The following is a 23,396-nucleotide window of genomic DNA, read 5'->3' as shown; positions in this document are numbered from 1 at the left end:
GACGTGAATCAGCCACAGGTGCACATGTGTCCCCCATCCTGCACCCCCCTCCCACCTTCCTTCCCACCCCATCCCTCTGGGTTGTCCCAGAGCACAGGCTTTGGGAGCCCTGCTTTATGCATTGAACTTGGCACTGGTCATCTGTTTTACGTATGATAATACACATGTTTCTTACAGATACCTATACATTGTGAAAAAAATCTCTCCTACTGAGTTATATACTGCATTCATTACGTCATGTATTTACCTTTTTAGTTATATATTTATTTGGTGAGAACATGTAAGTTTTACTGTCTTAGCAAATTTCAATTATATAGCACAATGTTTCTAACTATAGTCACTGTGTTGTACCATTAGATCCTCAGAATTTATTCATCTTCTATGTGAAAGTCTGTACCCCTTTACCAACCTTCCCCTATTTCCTCCACTGCCCAGACCCTGGCAATCACTTTTCTACTCTATCTTTGACAAAGCAGGCAAAAATGTACAATGGAGAAAAGACAGTCTCTTTAACAAGTGGTTCTGGGGAAACTGGTCAATCACCTGTAAAAGAATGAAACTAGAACACTTTCTAATGCCATACACAAAAATAAGCTCAAAATGGATTAAAGATCTAAATGTAAGACCAGAAACTATAAAACTCCTAGAGGAGAACATAGGCAAAACACTCTCCGACATAAATCACAGCAGGATCCTCTATGATCCACCTCTCAGAGTAGTGGAAATAAAAACAAAAATGAACAAATGGGACCTAATGAAACTTAAAAGCTTTTGCACCACAAAGGAAACTATAAGCAAGGTGAAAAGGCAGCCTTCAGAATGGGAGAATATAATAGCAAATGAAGCAACAGACAAAGAATTAATCTCAAATACATACAAGCAGCTGTTGCAGCTCAATACCAGAAAAATAAATGACCCAGTCAAAAAATGGGCCAAAGAACTAAACAGACATTTCTCCAAAGAAGACATACAGATGGCTAACAAACACATGAAAAGATGCTCAACATCACTCATTATCAGAGAAATGCAAATCAAAACCACAATGAGGTACCATCTCACACCAGTCAGAATGGCTGCCATCAAAAAGTCTACAAGCAATAAATGCTGGAGAGGGTGTGGAGAAAAGGGAACCTTCTTACAGTGTTGGTGGGAATGCAAACTAAAACAGCCACTATGGAGAACAGTGTGGAGATTCCTTAAAAAACTGGAACTAGAACTGCCATACAACCCAGCAAGCCCACTGCTGTGCGTACACACCGAGGAAACCAGAGTTGAAAGAGACATGTGTACCCCAATGTTCATTGCAGCACTGTTTACAACAGATAGGACATGGAAGCAACCTAGATGTCCATCAGCAGATGAATGGAAAAGGAAGTTGTGGTACATATAAAAAATGGAATATTATTCAGCTATAAAAAAAAGAACACATTTGAGTCAGTTCTAATAAGGTGGATGAAACTGGAGCCTTTTATACAGAGTGAAGTAAGCCAGAAAGAGAAACACCAATACAGTATATTAATGCATATATATGGAATTTAGAAAGATGGTAATGACCACTCTACATGCAAGACAGCAAAAGAGGCACAGATGTAAAGAACATACTTTGGGATTTTGTGGGAGAAGGTGAAGGTGGGACGATATGAGAGAATAGCATTGAAACATGTATCTTATCATATGTAAAATAGTTGACCAGTGCAAATTCATGCAATCCATGAAGCAGGGCACCCAAAGCTGGTGCTCTGGACAACCCAGAGGGATGGGGTGGGGAGGGAGGTTGGAGCGGGGTTCAGGATGGTGGGACACATGTACACCCGTGGCTGATTCATGTCAATGTATGGCAAAAACCACCACAATATTGTAAAGTAATTAGCTGCCAATTTAAATAAATTAATTTTAAAAAAGATTGCACTATAAATGATGCCATGCAGTATTTGTCTTTGTCTGTCTTATTTTGCTTAGCATAATGCCCACCAGGCTCATTACTATTAAGACTCTTAGTTGCTTCCGTTTGGTGTGTATGGGAGAGAAGAGAGCCCCCTGTAGTATTTGTTGGCGAATGTGGAGCAGGCACTCCACAGAGGCGCACTTTTCTGAGAACCAGTGTGGAGTTACTTGTTCTCCTCCCCTGTGCTTTCTTCAGAGTCCTGATCATCTGGGGGATTCCTTCTTCAGGAATGTGTACTTCTGCAGTTGCAGTCACTCAGGTGTTTCATAAGTACCTTTCCAAATGCCCTGCTTTATTTATTAGTGGTACTTATGTACCTCTCTTAATATCTTATGCACCTTCTCGCCTGCATCCTTTACCAACCTTGTGAACCAAAACAATGAAAAAAGAAAAAGACAGGCAGGCAGAGCTACAACTGGTAGGTTAAGAATGACTGACACTCAGCTCTCATGGGGTGGTGTCACTGATGTTTGCACTCAAATGCAGAGTGACAACCATCTGGGAAAATGCCTGTTTTGATGACATGATTTAGTCTGAAACTAAGTAAACCATTTTTAGTAGTTGGTCAGGCTCCTTTTTTACTCTTGCTTTTTTTGAATCATTACATGCTGTGCTGTGCTTAGTCACTCAGTCATGTCTGACTCTTTGTGACCCCGTGGACTGTAGCCCACCGGGCTCCTCTGTCCATGGGATTCTCTAAGCAGGAATACTAGAGTGGGTTGCCATTCCCTCCTCCAGAGGATCTTCCCAACCCAAGGATCGAACCACGTCTCCTGCATTGCAGGCAGATTTCTTACTCTCTGAGCCATCAGGGAAGCCCAAGAATACTGGAGTGGGTAGCCTATCCCTTCTCCAGGAGATTTTCCCAACGCAGGAATTGAACTGGGGTGAAACATTACGTGATGTCTACTCAAAAAGCAAAAAAGTTAATTAGAATCAAAGCTTTGGGCATTAAATATTGACAGAGAAGCCAGCAGTGAGTTGATATACAAATACAATAAAATGTAATGAATGCTATTAATACAAGCTGTCTAAATATAGATACCGTCTACCCAGCCTTCTGTTTTGCAAATTACAAACTGGCTGAAGTTCATGAAAGAAACTTTTCAGTAGTTGAAGTTGTCAGTTTAATGTTGCTTTGAAAGATCGCTGTTACTTGTAGCAACTTTTATTGTGAGGAAATTAAATGGAGTAAATGTTGATTTTGAGGTATCTCAATGTTTATCATCTTTATTAAGCCAAATCCTCTCTTTTCTTTCCATGTATTACTATCTTTTCTAAGAATCTATGACATTAGATGAGTTTTCCTAACTGTTGGGAAGCTAAAAACAAGTCTATAAACATCACTTATTATAGCAACATAAAGTAGGCCCCATTTTCTTTTGGTGAAATAAAATTGATTTTATCTTTTCAACTTTCTGTGTGGGATTTTTTTTGAAACAGTCCATCAGCTTTCCAGTAAAAGAAGCAGAATTGCTGCCTGTCAGCCAAAAGGGATAGGATACCCTGAAATTACATGTTTCATGGTCCCTTAGTATACAATGCTCCATATTGTAGATCTTTGTTAGCATGCACTGTATGCATTATTTTCTACTTACTATAATTATAACGTTACATATACCTTTCATGCAATTAGTTTCATGCTGGCTTTTTGAAAAAATCATAATATGACTTTCTATTTATTTCAGCTTTCCTAACCGTAAAAAAGAGAAATAGCTATTTACTTTCAAGTCAGTGATGCTTTTATCATCACAGCTCTCTTCAAGAACAAGCCTTCTGCATAGAGAACAGACTTATGGGCATGGGGAGAGGGGAGGAGAGGGTGAGATGTGTGGAGAGAGTAACATGGAAACTTACATCACCATGTGTAAAATAGAGAGCCAACCGGAATTTGCTGTCTGGCTCAGGAAACTCAAACAGGGGCTCTGCATCAACCTAGAGGGATGGGATGGGGAGGGAGAAGGGAGGGGGGCTCAACAGGGAGGGGATGTATGTATACCTGTGGCTGATTCATGTTGAGGTTTGACAGAAAACCACAGAATTCTGTAAAGCAATGATCCTTCAATTAATAAATTAAAATAGTGAGAAAAAAAGAATAAGCTTTCTTCCTCCCCATATATTACTTTCTTTTGGTTTATAGAGCTTTATTATATTTGAAATACCAAGTATTTTTGGTGAATTTTTTGGGTTATAGATTCAGCTGATAGGTGCATAATTTTTTTGTTGTTTAAAAACTCCTTAAGAATAAACTGGGACTTCTCTGGCGGTCCAGTGGTTAAGACTCTGTGCTTCCACTGCAGGTGCCACGAGGTCGATCCCTGCTTAGGGAGCTTAGATCCCCATGCCTCACGGCCTGGTCAGAATAAATAAATAACCTTCTGTTTCTGAATAAGCACACTTGAGTTTTGAGAGGCAGTTGCACTTTATCAGATATTTGAAGGAAGAAATAGTTCAGTAATGCAGTGTTCTAAAATGCTTAGGTAACCCCATTATATAAGAATTGTTTTAAAAATATATAGTGTTTGTTTTAAGAAGTGAAAGTTTAATCATCTGCATATAGTAATATTTTCTCATTTGCGATGTTAAACAAATTGCAAAGCAAATCATCAGAATTTAATTTGTATTTATGAGACACAGTTAATAATTCACAATTACTTCTAGGTGAATATAGTCCAATAATGTGCTAGATTTGTCAACCTTTTTTTTTTCCCCTTTTTAAGTGAGCCCTTTGTATGATTTTACTAAATAATAGCACTCTGGTGAAATTTTTATACTCAGGCTCTGCTTGTATTCCAGAGTCTATATTTTTTACCTTTACCAAAATTCTAATATATTGTATTTTCCTTATCAAACAAAAAGTGAGCTCTGGCTGATTTTCCTAGGAGATGCCTTCTCAGTCTCTGACTTTCATGTGCTTTGGGTTTCTAGAGTACTGATTCTGTAGGTACTTTTTACAATTCCATGGCACTTTCTAATCTATCAACACTGAGATCAATCTTAGCATCTCTTAATTTTATTTTCCTCCTGAAAGCTGAAAGTGGCTCCCCTTGCCTCTCAGATAAAATCTCTTTCAAAGAGAAACCCTCGAAAAAACCTATGACCTGTCTCCAAACCTCTTTTGCAGTTCTGGTTCTTCCAAGTCAGAGTTTCTTACCCTTCCTGAGTACACAGTGGGCTTCCCAGGTGGTGCTAGTGGTAAAGAACCCGCCTGCCAGTGCAGGAGACGTAAGAGATGCGGGTTTGATCCCTGAGTCAGGAAGATCCCCTGGAGGGGGGCATGGCAACCCACTCCAGCATTCATCCCATGGACAGAGGAGCTTGGCAGGCCACAGTCCACAGGGTTTCAGAGCCAGACACGACTGAAGCCACTTCGCTCGCACGCAAGTCCACGATGCCCTCCTAGTCTCCCAGCCATTTTATGTATGTTTTGCTTCATGTGAGCTTCTTCCTCTCATCTTTCCCTGTGAAAATCCTGCAGTTTTCAAGAGCTCAGATTTTTTTCCTCTAGGAAGCTCGTCTTAGTCTCCCCCAAATAGAAATAATCTTGTTTTCCTCTGAACATTTATAGTGTTTTATCAGTGTTTAATTCATTCTTCTCTTAAAGTTGTTTTGATTTTTAAATTTCATCTATAATTCAATTACAAGTTTCTTATGAACAAGGATTAAAAATGGTAATAATTGTATGTTTTACAATTTCCAATATACTTTTTTCCCCCAATATACTTTTAAGAATCATTTCATGTAGTTCTATGGAAACCCTTTGAGATAAATATTTTTGTTTTCCATACTTGACAAATAGACTGAAACTCAAAAAGTGTGAATATCTGCTCAAGCTCACATAGCTAGTTAATGGCTGAGTTAGGACTCAGACCTCCCAAGCTCATGCTTTTTTTCCACCATACCACACTAATTCTTGGATTTCCCAGGTGGCCCTCATGATAAAGAATGTACCCGCCAATGCAGAAGACACACGAGATGTGGATCCGATCCCTGGGTCCGGAGGATCCCCTGGAGTAGGAAATGGCAGTCCACTCCAGTATACTTGCCTGGAGAATCCCATGGTTAGAGGAGCCTGGTGAGCTTCAGCCCATAGGGTTGCAAAGAGTTGGACACGAGTGAAGCGACTTAGCACCCACTCACACTAGTTCTTGTACCAGTAATACAGCCGCAATAGCAATGACAATAATAATGTGTAATAGCTAACTCACGTTCTGCGCTTATAATAGGCCAGGAGCTATGCTTTACATACAGAGTTCAGGGCGTTTTGAATTTTTCTATTATGAAATTGTAAAATATATTCTATACAAAGTAGAATATATAATGAACTCCTTTGTCCCCATAACTTTGTTTCAACGATTATCAGAATTTTGTTCATCTTGTTTTAATCTGTGTTGAACATATTATCTGTATGTTGCCTTTTAAAAGACCATACCTTTACATAATGCACTTTTGTTATCCTGTCTTAGTTTTTATCTCTTACACAACCACAATCTGATTACTACACCTAACAAGCTAATAATAACCCCTTAATGTACACTGATGCCCTGCAGTCTGTTTTCCTCAGTTCTCCCCAGTGTCCCTTTACAGTTGGTTTGTCTCCATCAGCACCCAAGCAAGAGTGAACACTGCATTCAGTTGATGTACCTCCTCAGTCCCTTTGAAGGTTGAGAGATACATTCTCCTATTCTCTTTATCCTGAGAGATATTGACCCACTTCCATGAATATAAACATTTTATCAAAATTATACCAATATTGATGAACTTACAGTGACAAAGTATTTTCTAAAGTAAATTTCATCAACCCAATTTAACTTCTTGATTAATTTACCATAATGCGATGAAATCATATTCATTTCTTCCAGACTGGAAATTTCTGTCTTAATTACTTCCCAACAATTAAAAAAATTGTTTTTTTCCCCTGAATTTTCATAGCATTTAATTTTGAAATCTTTTATACACTATGAAAATCAGTAAGCATATATTTAATACTGACTAAGGAGGACACTATACACATTGTTACTACATAATTCCATATAATCCTTTGTATCTCATACCATCTGTTAATTAGAGGCTTATAATGAACAGATTTAGTTTTTTCCTGGTATAGGCTTAGTAAATGTTTGTTGAATTATTTAATATTGAGATACTGTGAATATTTTATTGCCAAAATTAAAGAATGTGTGTATTTTGTTAATTAATCATCTGAACTGAGCAGTGGCAGATTGCTGCTGTGTAACATCAGAAATACACCATGTTGCTATGCCGGAATAATTGTCTAATGTCTATAGATGGACAGAACAGTTTGTCCAGACTTCTGCCCGCCTGTGTCCCCAGCTGCTAGTGGCAGCAGGGAATTTGATAACAAAGTGTGCCGTGTTTCTTGTAGCTACAGTGGCTTAGGAGTCCCAAGGCTATAAAATATTTGGTTTCATAAAGCATAATGATATCTTTATTTGATATCATATTATTTTGTGTTTGTTCTGAAACCTCTTGCTATGAAGTTGCCTAAAGTACAATATGGAAATTCTTTGCCATGCTGCACACTCTCTCTTGCTGTTGTTCAGTCACTAAGACGTATCTGACTCCTTTATGGCACCAGGGACTGTAGCCCGCCAGGCTTCTCTGCCCATGGGATTTCCAGGCAAGAATACTGGAGTGGGTTGCCATTTCCTCCTCCAGGGGCTCTTCCCATCACAGGGATCGAACCAGTGTCTCCTGCATTGGCAGGCCGGTTCTTTACCACTGAGCCTCCAGGGAAGCCCGCGTGTTCTCTTTGATCTTCAGTTTATCCATCCAGTGTTTCTTAGTGAGTGTTTTTCTTGCCTTTGTTTTGAATCTGTATATTGCTCTTGTAAGCACGTTGATTTCTTCCCCACCCCCCCACAGTATTTGTTTTGGCTGCTTTGGTTATACCAAGTGACCGAACTACCAAAGAGTCTAACCTTGCCATTTACAGCAGCACATTATTTCAAAGGGAAATTTCAAGGATGTGGATTTTATTATTCCTGTTTGAAAAGGAGCTTTTGACTTTGCCAGGAAGCTTTATCAGTGTGTTTTAAAGCCATGCAAACTAGTAGTACAATTAAAAAAGGTGTGTTGTTTTGCCTGACTTTCGGGTACTGTTTCTGGATCTGTTACAGGGAACCTGTTTATGCACATGTTTGGAACTGTTTACTATGCAGTTTATTTATTTATTTATTTATTTTACTATGCAGTTTAATTATTTTTTCTGGATACATAAATAATGTATGTTCACTGAGAGAATTTGGAAAATAAGAAATTTCTAGTGATTCCTAAAGCAGGGACCTCTCACTGTGTTATTGGATTAAGAACTGTTAGAATAAGATCGTGTTTGGAGATTTGCTTGTCTAGGCCCTCTTTATTCAGATGAATGAAGATGGTGGTATAAATCTCTACCTGAGACAGATTAAGGAGGATTGACTGTCTGAGTCTCCCAACTGCTTGTATAGTAAGTATATTTTCAGGCATTTTAGACAAAGGATTAAAAGTTTCAACATTTGATGAAAACTCTATGGTTATTTTTAAAAAGCAATTTATTTCTCCTGATGCTACTATAATACTAGCTTTTTAGTTGTTATGTTTGACTGCAATTGGTATTTGTTGATGACATTCATACAGTTAGTGTTTCTAAGGAAAATTAGGACCGTATGAAAAAAATCTTTAAATTTCATACAAATGGAGCCAAGTCTATGGAAGTTACTGAAGAATTAGGAGGAACTGGAGGGAAGGTCAGAAGTTAAGACGCTTCAGAGAGCACTTGGCAAGCTGAGCACTAGCCATGGCAAGCAATCACTTGGAGACCACTTTAAAAATTCCTGCAGAAGAAAGAAAAATTGACTTCCTCATCTTCTCCCTTCTGAACCTTGCATACAGGGAGTTCCTGGATACATGTTTTAGGCTGTTTTATAATCTTTGAGTAACTGATTTATGACTCCATGACTTTAGAATAATAAACTTTCATGTAAAGCAATTCAGGGAGACTACCTCCTAACATTCTGTTTTGCAATATAGTGAAGCAGAGAACAGCCCCCTCTTTTAAGTCAGAGTGAATTTGCCTTTAAAATCCCATTGTCTGCAGGATCCTAACTGCTTAGAACTTAAGTTTGTGTGCTGATCTTGCATGCTCAGATCTGATAGACAGAGTGCCTGAAGAACTATGGATGAAGGTTCATGACATGGTACAGGAGTCAGTGATCAAGACCATCCCCAAGAAAAAGAAATGCAAAAAGGCAAAATGGTTGTCTGAGAAGGCCTTACAAATAGCTGAGAAAAGAAGAGAAGTGTAAGGCAAAGGAGAAAAGGAAAGACATACCCATCTGAATTCAGAGTTCCAAAGAATAACAAGGAGAGATAAGAAAGACTTCTTCAGTGATCAACGCAAAGAAATAGAGGAAAACAACAGAATGGGAAAGACTAGAGAGCTCTTAAAAAAAAAAAAATTAGAAATACCAAGGGAACATTTCATGCAAAGTTGGTCCCAATTAAAGATAGAAGTGGTATGGACCTAACAGAAGCAGAAGATATTAAGAAGAGTTGACAAGAATACACAGAAGAACTAAACAAAAAAGATCTTCATGACTCAGATAGCCATGATGGTGTGATCACTCACCTAGAGCCAGACATCCTGGAGTGTGAAGTCAAGTGGGCCTTACGAAGTATCACTACAAACAAAGCTAGTGGAGGTGATGGAATTCCAGCTGAGCTATTTTAAATCCTAAAAGATGATGCTGTGAAAGTGTTGCACTCAATATGCCAGCAAATTTGGAAACCTCAGCAGTGGCCACAGGACTAGAAAAGGTGAGTTTTCATTCCAGTCCCTAAGAAAGGCAATGCCAAAGAATGTTCACACACTTGCACTCATCTGACACATTAGCAAGGTAATACTCAAAATTCTCCAAGCCAGGCTTCAAGAGTACGTGAACCGTGAACATCCAGGTGTTCAAGCTGGATTTAGAAAAGGCAGAGGAACCAGAGATCAAATTGCCAACATCCGTTGCAGCATAGAAAAAGCAACAGTGTTCTAAAAAAACATCTATTTCTGCTTTATTGACTATGCCAAAGCCTTTGACTGTGTGGATCACAATAAAGTGTGGAAAATTTTCAAGAGATGGGAATACCAGACCACCTGACCTGCCTCCTGAGAAATCTGTATGCAGGTCAAGAAGCAACAGCTGGAACCAAACATGGAACAACAGAATGGTTCCAAATTGGGAAAGGAGTACATCAAGGCTGTATATTGTCACCCTACTTATTTAACTTATATGCAGAGTACATCATGCGAAATTTTGGGCTGGATGAAGCACAAGCTGGAATCAAGATTGCTGGGAGAAATATCAATAACCTCAGATATGCAGATAATACCACCCTTATGGCAGAAAGTGAAGAGGAACTAAAGAGACTCTTGATGAAAGTGAAAGAGGAGAGTGAAAAACCTGGCTTAAAACTCAACATTCAGAAAACTAAGATCATGGCATCTGATCCCATCACCTCATGGGAAATAGATGGGGAAACAATGAAAACAGTGAGAAACTTTATTTTGGGGGGCTCCAAAATCACTGCAGATGGTGACTGCAGCCATGAAATTAAAAGACGCTTGCTTGCTTCTTGGAAGAAAATCTATGATCAACCTAGACAGCATATTGAAAAGCAGTGGCATTACTTTGCTGACAAAGGTCCATCTAGTCAAAGCTATGATTTTTCCAGTAGTCATGTTTGGATGTGAGAGTTGGACCATAATGAAAGGTGAGCACTGAAAAATTGATGCTTTTGAACTGTGGTGAGAGTCCCTTGGACTGCAAGGAGATCAAACCAATCAATCCTAAAGAAAATCAGTCCTAAATATTCATTGGAAGGACTGATGCTGAAGCTGAAGCTCCAATACTTTGGCCACCTGATGAGAAGAACTCACTCATTTGAAAAGACCCTGATGCTGGGAAAGGTTGAAGGCAGGGGGAGAAGCAGACGGCAGAGGATGGGATGGTTGAATGGCATCACCGACTTGATGGACATGAGTTTGAGCAAGATCCGGGAGTGTTGGTGAAGGACAGGGAAGCCTGGCATGCTGCAGTCCATGGGGTCGCAAAGAGTTGGACACGACTGGGCGATTGAACTGAACTGAACTGATGCTTGATTGTGTCCAACGCTTTGTCACCCGATGGACTGTAGCCCACCAGGTTCCTCTGTCCATGGGATTTCCCAGGCAAGAATACTGCAGTGGGTAACCGTCCCCTTCTCCTGGGGATCTTCCCAACGTGAGAATCGAACCCATGTCTCCTTTGTCTCCTGCACTGCAGGTGATTCTTTAGCGCTGAGCCACTGGGGAAGCCCTGAACTTAAGTTTGCTTTTCTCCAAGACAGAAGAGTTACTTCCCACTGATGTGGCTGGTGTGAGGGTGTGGGTGGTGAAACACTGGAAGGGCGGGTAGGCATGCAGCAGAAGACTCGAAAAACATCAGGTTCCTTCTCTTTGTTGGCCCAACAGGAGCAGAATGTTGCTGGAAGAGGTTTCTACCTCTTTCAGCAAGAACAAACTATATGATGCCCCTTTCCTTTTCTTCTGTTCTTTCCTCAAATTTTATTTTATTTTAAAATATTTATTTTATTTTAAAATATTTAATAAATTAAAGTATGTTTTCCTCCTGTCCTTAGGGGCTTAACAGAATCATTCCTCCTCCTAACCCTGTAGTCAAAGAGCCGTCCGACTCCTAGCTCTGTAAAGGTCCTTCTTTCTAGTACCTTGTCACAGAGAACATGATGAGACAAAAGAGTAATGATAAAAGAAAGCACCATCCTTTTGAGACAATTCATAGTTATTTGATCATCTCTCATTCCATAGGTTCCTTCTTCTTTTTAAAATTTTCGTTCCCTTTTGTTGTTGTTACTGTTCGTTGCTCAGTTGGGTCCGACTCTTGTGACCCCACGGACCGTAGCCTGCCAGGCTCCTCCATCAGTGGGATTTCCTAGGCAAAAATACTGAAACAGATTGCCATTTTCCCCTCCAGGGGATCTTCCCAACTAAATATTATCTTCCAGAAGAGTCAAGTGTGAGGTAAAAGCTATTTATTTTGTGCCAATTTTTATTAAAGGATACACATTGTATATATAAGGTAATGATTAGTAAGTAAAGATAAATAACCATAGGAACAAAATGAAAACGGTAGCAGATTTATTTTGACAATTGCACATTGGGTAGTTTTTTTGTTTTCTAAACTTCTCGTTGAGAAAAATGAGTATGTGTGGCTTTTGTAATGGAAAAATAAGATACTGTTTATGTATTTATTCAATTAAAGTAATCCTCAAGGTTTTTTTGTTCTAGGCGAAAACTGTGATTGGAAAGAACAGATCGCTGTAACTGTCTCATTTTGCTCAGGATATTTACAGAAATTCCTTCCTGGGTTATGGTTTTAGCATTTCCTCAAAGGAATTATTGGAGCTTTTAAAATGAAGCCAGAAATGACCTGATGAGATCTCTGTTTAAGAAAAGTAACTAAACAAATGCTGGACTGGCCAGTTGTAAATCTGGAGGCGGGAGGCCCAAGAGGACCCTTTCTAGGAGTCTAAGCACAGCGATGGGCTGCCTGGAGCAGTGACAGTGAGCCGGAGAGGCAGGAGCAGGTGTGCGAAGCAGGCACCGCAGAGTCAACCTTTCCAAAGTTAAACTGCCTTTTTAATACTAGACTTCCCTCCCTACCCAGCAGAGGCCCCTCGCCTCCCAGTCTCATGTGTCTTTAAGTAGCATCACGTTCCACCTTGTTGCCCAAGACAAAAGGGTTGATTTCTCTCACCTCACATCCAGCTCATCCTCAGAACTTGTAAGTCCTTTCCCCTAACTGTCTCTTAAGTATGTTCATGCCTCTCAGCTCCTTACTTGAAGCCACCACCATCTCCAGCCTGAGTTTGTTAAGAAGTTTCCAAATGGCTTTCCTTTGCTTTCAGTCTTGTTCTCTGTCCTGTCATTTCACCAGAATGATTTTCCAAAAGTGAAAATCTGATCCTGTTACCCCTCTACTTCAGTGGCCTTTTTGTGCTATTCGGAAACAGACCAAACTCTTTCCCCTGGCTTCCAGGACTGCCAGAGCTAGACCCTGCCCCCTGCTCTAGGCTTGTTCCCTGTTATTCCCTTCCTCACTCCTGCTCCTTGACTTCACTTGGACCCATCCGGTGCTCCAGCTCTCTAGTACCCCAAGTCTTTACACGTACTGTTCTCTCCACCTGGAACACTCCTCTTTCTCCTCCTTCCCGTAACCTCTTTAATTCCTTGGTAATTCAACTGGAACATCACTGCATGGTGGGACTTCCTGAGCCTTTGGTTAAATCTGCAAGACCTTTGGATGTTCCATAGCAGAACACATGACATGTACATCTGCAGTAAGTTCTCTACATACAAATGAGTTCTGTTCTGAGAGAGCTCATTCGTAAGTCCAACTTATTTGTAAGTACAACAAAGCTAAGGCCTTCCCTGGTGGCTCAGGGGTAAAGAATCTGCAGGGCAGGAGCTGCGGGAGACCTGGGTTCTCTCCGTGGGTTGGGCAGGTCCCTGGAGGAGGGAATGGCACCCCACTCTAGTGTTCTTGCCTGGAGAATCCCACAGACAGAGGAACCTGGAGGGCTATAGTCCATAGGGTCACAAAGAGTCGGGCACGATGGGAGGGATTTAGCACGCACACACAGCAAAGTTAGCCTTGGTACCCAACGGTCACCATCAGCTGTGTACTGCTGCCGTTATGCTTTTGGACCCCCTGGGCTTGAAATAGAGACTGTACCCTTTACAGTAGTGTACAGTAAAGTACACTTACAGAGGATGCATGCACACGGCAGTGTGCACCAGACATCTGAACCCATTTATGTCAGCGGACATGCAAACGCACGTTTGCACCTCTGAATGTTCGCAACCTGAAAATTTGTATGTAGGGGGCTTGCTGCGTTTTGTTTCATTGTCTGTTTCCTACTGGGTTGTAAGCTATGAGTGTGGTTAGGGGTTGTAGTTACTTTATTTATCATTGTATCCCACTCAGCTAGTACAATACCTAGAACATTAGGTGCTAAAAAGGTTGATAAAATAGACAAAGGAGATATGGAAGGAAGAAAGGGAGGGAGGAAAGAGAAGTGGAGGAGAAAGGAGTGAAAGGAAATAAAAAGGAAGAAGAGAAGAGAAGGAGGGAGGGAGGGAGGAAGAAAGGAAGGCAGGCAAAAGTTTTGCAGATTGAAACTACAGAGATTCTAGTGACGTTTTGAATGAGAGCAGGGAAAAAATACAGTAGTCAAAAACATTCTGAGACTCATTCATTGACCAGCTGGGTATGAGGCCATACTGTTCAGAGTGGGTTAAAAAGAAAGGAGAGTAGGTTTTGGTGGAAGCATGATGAGTTCAGTGTGAACATCTGGTACAGAAGCTCAGTTGACAATTCAGAACAGTAGATCTCATCTCAGCTGGGACTTAGGAGAGATGTGTGAGCTATATGAGATGGCTGAAGTGCAGGGAGTGGGTCAGAGTCCCAGAGAGAGTATATGGAGCCAGGAGACAGATGAGGCTGGAGTCGGGAAGACTCTAAAATGTGTTAAAAGTAGCACATACCAACCCCAAATGGAGTCCCGTACGTTAAACTCTAACCACAAAACCCAGGCTTACCTTGATTATAGTTTCAGCCTCTCCCAGAAATGGAGTCTTAAACCAGTAAATGAGGATCACCTGGTCAGCCATGATGAGGTCACTGGCCCAAGAGACCCCTTAGGATAATGACCTGTCACAACCTGCTGTAACAATTTTGCTAGTAGAACTTCCTTGTCCTGCTCCTTTCTGCTTATGAAAGTCTCTTCTTTTGTGCTTCTCCTTTCTATCTGCTAGATTCATGAAACATTGAATAAGGTCAATAAGACTTCTAAAATTTACTCAGTTGAATTTTCTTTCTTTCTTTTTTTTTTTTTTTTAACACATTGAAAGAAGACATAGCAAAGGACCCTCTTAGTGGCAGTCAGGGACTTCACATTGCATCCTACATTTATAGGGCATGTAATGGCAACTTACTCCTGTATTCTTGCCTGGGAAATCCCATGGACAGAGGAGGTACGGTCCTTGGGGTCACAAAGAGTCAGTCACGACTGAGTGACTAACACAACACAACAACAACAAGCTCCTAAAATTGCTCAAGAGGAATGTGAAACAGCAAGGAGGAATCTGTAATCTTGGAAGCGGGGAGGGAGCATGAGCTCCCCACAGTGGTTTTTCATGACTTGTTCTTTTAAGAAACCCTTTTGTGTTTTTGACAGTACAATGCACTTATGATATTTGTTTTTCCCTACGTTTCTTGAATTGAACAGAGCTGATATAATTAACACACAATTTGTTTGTCTGAACGTATTTATTTAAAATTTTGTGTTTATTGCAACATGCCATTTAAAACCTATATAGCTTTGTACCATGTTTGACGGTGGACAGTGTAAGAAATCAATAAAGGTATTTTTATTGCTACAACATATGTTATAAAATGCAGCTTTTTAAACCACTTCTACTCTTCCCACACAATCTACTTTTTAGAAGTTGTACATCCCATTAATAGAGTGGTTCATCTCTAAGTGAAAACTTTGAAATGGAGCAATAGCATGGGAGTGGATTCCATTTTTAACAGCTTGTCCTCTACGAAAGGACAGCAACCTTGGCGTCAGTAAATTGTGAGAAAATGAGGGCATTTCTAGGAAGAGAAGATATAGTTGAGACTTGTTAATAAACCCTGATTATAATTTCAGGTTTCCAAGGTCTTAAAGGACTAGAAAGTAGGATAAAAGGAGAATAAATTAGTGTTTAATTAAAGCAAAAGAAGTACAGTATTGTATTTATCTTTATATAACTAAAAATCACAGTTCTGAAGAGTGGATTAGAAATCTGTTTTTACTCTTCCTTGATTTCCTTTGCTGCCATTCTTTAAATCTGAAATATTCTGGCTGTAATATTTACACCTCAGTGTAAAATGAAAGAGCAGAAAATAAAAAACAAGTTGCAGAAGGCTGAAGATAATTTTGAATTTCCTTTTAAATAAGAAGAACTTAGAGCTAGTGTATTTAGAAGTCAGTTAAAAAAAAAAAACTATGTCATAAAAGATGTGCTGTATGTGTTTACTAGTTTGGTTTGCATTAGCAATAAACTAGGACAGATTATCGGTAAGAGATTATTCTGGTTTGTTTTACCTCCACACAAGTTCCTTTTTTGTTTAATGCTTTCTGTGTGATTACAGGGTGTAGGAAAAAACAAGATTGTTGATAGATTCCTTCACCTGCTCAACAGACCCCGAGAATATATCCAGCTGCACAGGTAAGAGGGTAAAACCCACAGCCTCTTAAGATCTGGTCTAATCATTTATTTTGCTCCTAGTACAATTTTAAAATATTTTCTTAAAGGCCCATTTTTAATATTCCAGTTTATTTCTTTTCCTTCTGCCCTTATCTCTCCTCTCCTTAAAAGGTAATAAAACCATGCAAAATTTATTTTTAAAGTGACTAATGCTTTATAAACATGAATTCATAGATATTTTGTGGACAAAGTGATGAACATTGCATTCAGGAAGTAGTTTTCATCAACATAAAGGCTCTTAAATTAGAAGAAAAGAATGTGGAGACTAAGCTCACTCTCTAACAGGAAGTTAACATAGCTCACAAGGAGAAATAGTGAACCATGTGAATCTCAGGTGTGAGATAAGGAACTCAAAAATATGAAGAAGTAAATTATTACTCTTGCCTTCTTGGAAAATACTTTATGGATTATTTAGTTTTGTGTGGTTTGCTGGTCCAGGGATAGCTTTTAATCAAATAGATTTTCTCAGCATGGATTGTTTTTAGCTTTATCAATGAACCTGTTCTTAATCTTTCTAAAATAAAAAATACGCAGCAGATCCACCAAAAGAGAGAGAAAAAAATTCAGAAGTATACCAAGTAATAAGCAAATTAAAACTAGATTGAATTGTTATTGTTTTAATACCAGGAGATTAACAAAAATATTGTGTAGTGGAAATAACCCTGGATTGAGTTACAAGAATTGGTTTTTGTTTTGAGTCCTTTTACTAGATAATGATGTGTTTTTCAGAGGAAAGTGTAGGAGAAAAGAAGGTAAAGTTAGTGGACCAAAGCAGAAAGAGAAGAGTGCCAGAGTAAAGCTGAGCGATGGTCAAACACTCCCTCTTGGCATTTACACCTCCGGTTGTGATGCAGTCACTGGTACCACATTGGTCCTACCGCAGTGCTCGTGTGCCTGCTAAGTCACTTCCGTTGTGGCTGAGTCTTTGTGACCCCATGGACTGTAGCCCGCCAGGCTCCTCTGTCCATGGGATTCTCCAGGCAACAATACTGGAGTGGGTTGCCATCCCCTCCTCCAGGGGATCTCCCCGAATCAGGGGTCCAACCTGAGTCTCTTCACTAGCACCACATGACTCAGACACTGGTAAAGGAACAACCACTAGAGACTGGTGAGCTGAACAATTACCAGAGCTCCCACACGGTTAGGAGCCTTCATTAAACTTACTCCTGGGGTTCAAAGATGTATGCTGTGAAATCTATGCTTTAGAAGTAGGGTAAATCTGTCCCTAGAGTAAAAGCTATTCTATGCCCCCCTTAATAAGTTTAAAAATAACTCTTGAAAAAAAACAAGGATGTTTGCTATTTAACACTATTTTGTAAGTTTTCCTCATACAAAATGATTTTAAAAATGAAAGGGTTAGATGTTGGGGGGAAATGTTTTGGAAACAATTAAACCGATTCAGAAATAAATTAGCTGCTTAGCTGAACAAACTTACCATTGAATTTTGAAAGAAGACTACAAAATCCAAACATTTAGCAACAGAGTGTTTACAATATCAAGCATTTCATAGACTATTACTAGACATACAAATAAGCAGGAAAACTGGTCAATAGAAATAGACCCCAAAATGACAGATGATTGAGTTAGCAGATAAGGACTATAAAACAGTTGCCTTAAATATGTTCAAGCATGTGAAGGGGGAATCAACATAATGAGGGGATAATTAGGAATTCTCAGTACAGAAATAGCAACCTTAGAGATGCAGTCTCACATACAGGCAATTAAAATATCAAAAAAAGAAAAGATGGGGGACAAAGACCAGGGCAGAATATTATTTAAAGATGTAATGATGGAAAATTTCCCAAATTTTGTGAAAAGCTTTAAGTCACCAGGAAGCTCAGTGAACCTCAAGCAGGATAAGCAGGAAACCACAGCAAATGTAATCAAATTGTTTAAAATTGAAAGAGGAAATCTTTAAAACTGCAAGCAAAAATAGTTAAATAAATAAATAAGGCATATTACATATAGGGGGGAAATCATAAAAATGACCACTGACGTGTCATGAGTAACCACAATTCAGTGAAATGGTTGTTTTTCAACAGCCAAAAGAATAAAAAGTTAGTATACATTAGTATATCTGGCAAAACATTCTTTAGAAATATAGACATTCTTAGATGAGCAAAAACAGAGTATTATTTTTTTTACCAGCAAACCTGTGTAATATAAGAGAATTGCAGTTCAGTATTCTCTGTGAGCATAGATACAAAAATTCTTAACAAATATTAACAGGTCAAACTCAACAATATGTAAAAAGGATAATGCATCATAACCAAATGGGTTTTAATCCCCGGAATGTAAGGTTGGTTTAATATTTGAAATGAAATAATGTAATTCACTCTATTTACAGCATAAAGGAAGAACCATATGATCATTTCAGTCATTGCCCCTGCCCTGCTGAAAAAAAGCCAACAAACAAAAAAATTTGGTAAAATGCAATGTTCATTCATGATAAAATGTCACAGCAAATTACAAATATCTGGAAACTTCCTCGACCTGTTAAGAGGCATCAATGAAAAACCTATAAGTAACTTGTATTTACTGGTTAAAGAAAAAAAACAACAACTAAATACTTTCCACCCAAGATGGGGGGAAAGGCAAGAATATTCACTGTTCATCATTGTGCTAGAGGTCCTTGCCAGTGCAATAAGGCAAGAAAAAATAATAAATGGCACATGTTTAAATAGAAGAATTTAAATTGTCTTTATTTAGAGATAGCATGATTATGTACATAGAAAATTCTAAGAAATCAAAAAAACTATCACAACTAGTAAGTAACTTAAGCAAGGTCACAGGATACAAGGTCAATCTACAGAATCAGTTGTATTTTTATATAAAAGCAATGGACAATGGGAAAATCATTTAAATACTTATTATAAAACACAAAACATTTAGGAATAAATTAAACAAAATTTGTGTAAATTTTAATTTAATAATTTTAACTGGGCATGACCAGGTAGGTCATCTCAACTCGTAAGCTTTTATACCTCACTTACGTAGCTTCAGAAAACTTTTCCCTATCTTTGTGTTTCTCATAGTTCTTTTTTGTATGAATTATGCTTTATATTCTTTTTTTTTAATTTACTATGTCAAGATTACAAGACTAGGTGTTTTTGAAATATAGAAAGAAATAAGAAACATAGTCCCTATCTTTAAGGAGCTGTAATACTGTTCTTATTTGTAATTATTTCAATCTTTTACGTTCTACTGAATCTAAAAAATTAGCTCCTTGTTTCCCTTACCTTTAAGCCTTTCCACCAGTTTTTTCCTTCTACATGGACCAAGTTTGGGGGAAATAATAAAAGAATCAAAATGTTGAACTAGTTTGCTAGTTTTTGCTTAAATGACTTTGATTTGTAACATATCATAGTTCCACTTTTTGAGCCACAAGACACAAAGCAAGACTCGTATTTTACATTTTAAGGATGATACAGTGAGCATTGCAGTTATTCATTCTTAGGAGAATTTGTGCTGTTTTATCTGTTTCATTTTGGTTGTATTGTGTTTAGTCCAGACTGTTTAGTGGTGCCCTTAAAAATATGTCCAGAAATACAGAAGTCACTTTATATGAGATTCCTTTTGAATGGTGGGGCAGTTTTTAACTTTCTGTATATTGGACATTAAAATATTTTTAAAGAAAGATATGTTAGGCTGAGCTAGCTCCACTAATTCTGATTGTGGATTATGAAGTTTACTTAATAACAATAAACAAAAAAGGAAGCAAAGAAAACATGCTTAGTAATCATTCCTAGTCTGTGTCACCATCACATTCATTGTAAATAGGCCTTTTGGTTATAATTCATTGTCTTAAATAGTTGTAAGAAGTTTTAATCGATCTTATTTTTCTAGGAATTACTCCCTGTCTTCTAGTTATTAGCATAAACTTGTTTATAATGTTGCTTTATGATATTTTGATGTCCTTAGGCCCAGTAACGTATCATCATTTTTACTCCTAGTATTGGTTACTTACCTTCTCTCTTTTTTTCATGGTCACTTTTGCCAGGGAGTTATCAGTGTTTTTGTTCTGTTTAAGCAACCAGGTTTTGGCACTGTTGAACCTCTCTTTTGTGTGTTTCTTTTCTATTTCAATAACGTCTGATTTTATTATACCCTTCCTTTTATCTTCTTTGAATTTAATTTGCTGCTTATTTTTAAACTTTTTTATATGAATGATTAAATAATTGGTGTTTAACCTTTATATATGTGTTTGAAACTATCTATATTGGAGTCTCTTTTTGATACTCAGTTTTCTCATCTCTGTTGAATAGAAGTGGGCAGGGTCATCTTTTAGGTCTGTATTCTACTATCTTTAAATAGGAAAGAAGAAGACAGTATTCAAGATGCTGTAGAAACTTTAGAAGATTAGAGATAAGGTCGTCCCCCATTATTTTTAGTAGATTGGTTTCAGGACCCCATGGGTGCTAAAACCCACAGATGCTTACTCAAGTCTCTTATATAAAATGGTGCAGTATTTGCATATAACTTGTGCACATCCTGTGTATACTTTAAATCATCTTTAGATTACTTGTAATACCTAACACAATGTAAGTGAGTGAAGTCACTCAGTCGTGTCCGACTCTTTGCGACCCATGGACTGTAGCCTGCCAGGCTCCTCTATCCATAGGATTTTCCAGGCAAGAATACTGGAGTGGGTTGCTACTTCCTTCTCCAGGGGATCTTCCCAACCCAGGGATTGAACGCAGGTCTCCCGCACTGCAGGCAGACTCTTTACCGTCTGAGCCACCAGGGAAGCCAATACAATGTAAATGCTATGTAAACTGTAAATACAGTATAAATGCAGTGTGAATAGTTGCCACATGAAAAATTCATGTTTTGTTTTTTGGAACTTCTGGAATTTTTTGTTGTCCCAGATATTTTCAGTTTGAGGTTGATTGATGCAGGAAGTGTGAATACAGAGGGCTGACTGTACCATGCTTTACTTTCTGCCTAGAATATCTCCTATACTATCTTTCATTGAGCAATAACAAATAATAGTGAAGAATTGCATGTTGATTATATCCCATGGTATTTCTGATTTTGGCTACATAAATATATAGATACATTGTCTATGAAGAAAAAGTCTAAATTCAAAATGTAGTAAAAAGTTCAGATAGATTTTTATTATTTTTGCTACAGCCCTGATTGCTATATCATTGACTGATGATAGTACTACGAATAGGCACTGGGGTACCTCTGTTTGTCAGTATTTGATATTTAATTTATTATGTAAAGTTGGAAGTAAAAAATCTCCATTTCTGTTTAAAATATATATTTTGAAAGGCTTTTCAACATGAAAAGTTTTTTTCTTTATTATGTACAACTTAATGGCTATATTTACCATACAACTTAATCTGATGAAGTTGTCCTAAGAGAAACGTATGTTTTAAAAAACCTAAAAATAGCAGTCGAAAAAAATGTTCGGAACTTCTCTGATCTATGGGTGACTTACTTAAGGTCATTAACTCTGTTTATTTTAGGTTCCTTTTAATGGATTTGTGATGTTACCATCTAAATAATCAGTCACACTCGATGTAGTTTATGGATGTCTTTCCAACAAAATTAGTTATGAGTCATTAAAAACATGATCTTGATAAGTAAAACCATCCCCAAACATGCATGAATAAAATTTATAACCAGTGTACTTTTGAGGATGGCCATCTTATGTTTTAAGATCAGATCTCATAAAATGAGCAAGCTAGGCAATTCATATTTTTTGTTAAAATCAAGATGTTGCCCTAAGCATATGATTTAGATAACTTTAAAGATTAATGCATATAATGACTTTTATGGTACATATTTCAGACAGAGGAGACTACATGACTCACATTTGTGAAGTGCATTTATTTATTTTTTTTCCACAATGTTATTGTAATTTGACATTAAGTTAACTTGATATGGCAATTTCTGTAGCTATATTTCCTCCTTGGATATAAGTACACTTTTGTATTAAAATCAGAATTACCTTAATTTTGAAATATGTTACCAGATTTTTTTTTATCTGCTACCCTTCATATATGGAGATGATGGCACAGGTCCATTCATTAGCATGACCTACGTACTTGTTTATTTTTCCAATATTAATGTCCATTGTAAATATAGAGTGCTCAGGTCAACCAGGGAAGTCCCAATTCTCTCTTCTGTGAGATTTTCCCAGCGTATTCCAGACTAGACTATTCTCTATCCTACTGACCAGTTTTGATCTCGTATCCATGCTGGTCTTTATTCCTCCCTCTAAAATAAAATCTATTTCTCCTCGAATCCTTCAAGATTTGGTCCACTGTTAGTTCTACATGGAACTTTTCTGATTTGTCATTCTGGGTGTAACTTTTCCCTCCTCTGAAACTCCATAGGACTGAATTTGTACCTTGTGGTAGAAAGAACATGGGTTTTAAATATAAAATTATGTCTTTACCATTAACTTTTTGTGGTCTTGAACTCCTTGAGTCTTTATTTCCTTAGTTACCAAATTGAAATAATACCCTTCAAGATGGTTGTGAAAATTAGGGCAGTATGAAAAGGACCAACCATAATATCTGTACATTTTAGGCACCTAAATACTTAGGCTAACTCATAAATAATAGTTTCTTGCCATGTACCCCACTTCTCACTCCAAATGGCATTATAGTTAATTTCTATATCTTATTTCCATCTCCTCCTTTCCCCCAGTCATGTCTCCCTAGCTAAATAGGGAATTTTTTAAAGGTAGGAGTCTGGTTTGTTTATTATATATTAATTCATTTCCCCTGATTTTTATTTATTAGATTCCTGTTGTTTGCCAGGGGCTGTTTAGGGCACTGATGATGTATAGACGTTCTTAGTATCTGTAGGGGATCGGTTCCAGAACTCCCATGGACACCCAAATCCAGGGGGTACCTTACATGTGGCATAGTATTTGCATATAGCCTACACATATCCTCCCATATACTTGAAACCATCTCTAGATTACTTATAATACCTAATGCAGTGTAAATGCTATATAAATAGTAATAAATGCAATATAAATTATACACACACACACACACACACACACATATAGTGGCTGGATCACAATAAATTCAAGTTTTTGCTTTCTGGAACTTTGAGTTTCTT

At 38.1% G+C, this 23,396-nt stretch overlaps 1 protein-coding gene across 1 annotated transcript in view; it reads left to right on the top strand.

Annotated features, from left to right (window-relative positions):
• VWA8 (von Willebrand factor A domain containing 8) overlaps nucleotides 1-23,396 on the top strand; it is a 367,266-nt gene that overhangs the window by 138,138 nt on the left and 205,732 nt on the right. The window contains exon 21 of the mRNA XM_061133632.1: nucleotides 16,195-16,271. Coding sequence (XP_060989615.1) covers nucleotides 16,195-16,271 — 77 coding nt within the window. The remainder of the gene's footprint in view (nucleotides 1-16,194; nucleotides 16,272-23,396) is intronic.

This window comes from Dama dama, chromosome 30, assembly GCF_033118175.1.
Source record: "Dama dama isolate Ldn47 chromosome 30, ASM3311817v1, whole genome shotgun sequence".
Classification (NCBI taxonomy): domain Eukaryota; kingdom Metazoa; phylum Chordata; class Mammalia; order Artiodactyla; family Cervidae; genus Dama; species Dama dama.
Note: the sequence above shows the minus strand (reverse complement) of the source record. Positions and strands in the feature narration are given on the sequence as shown.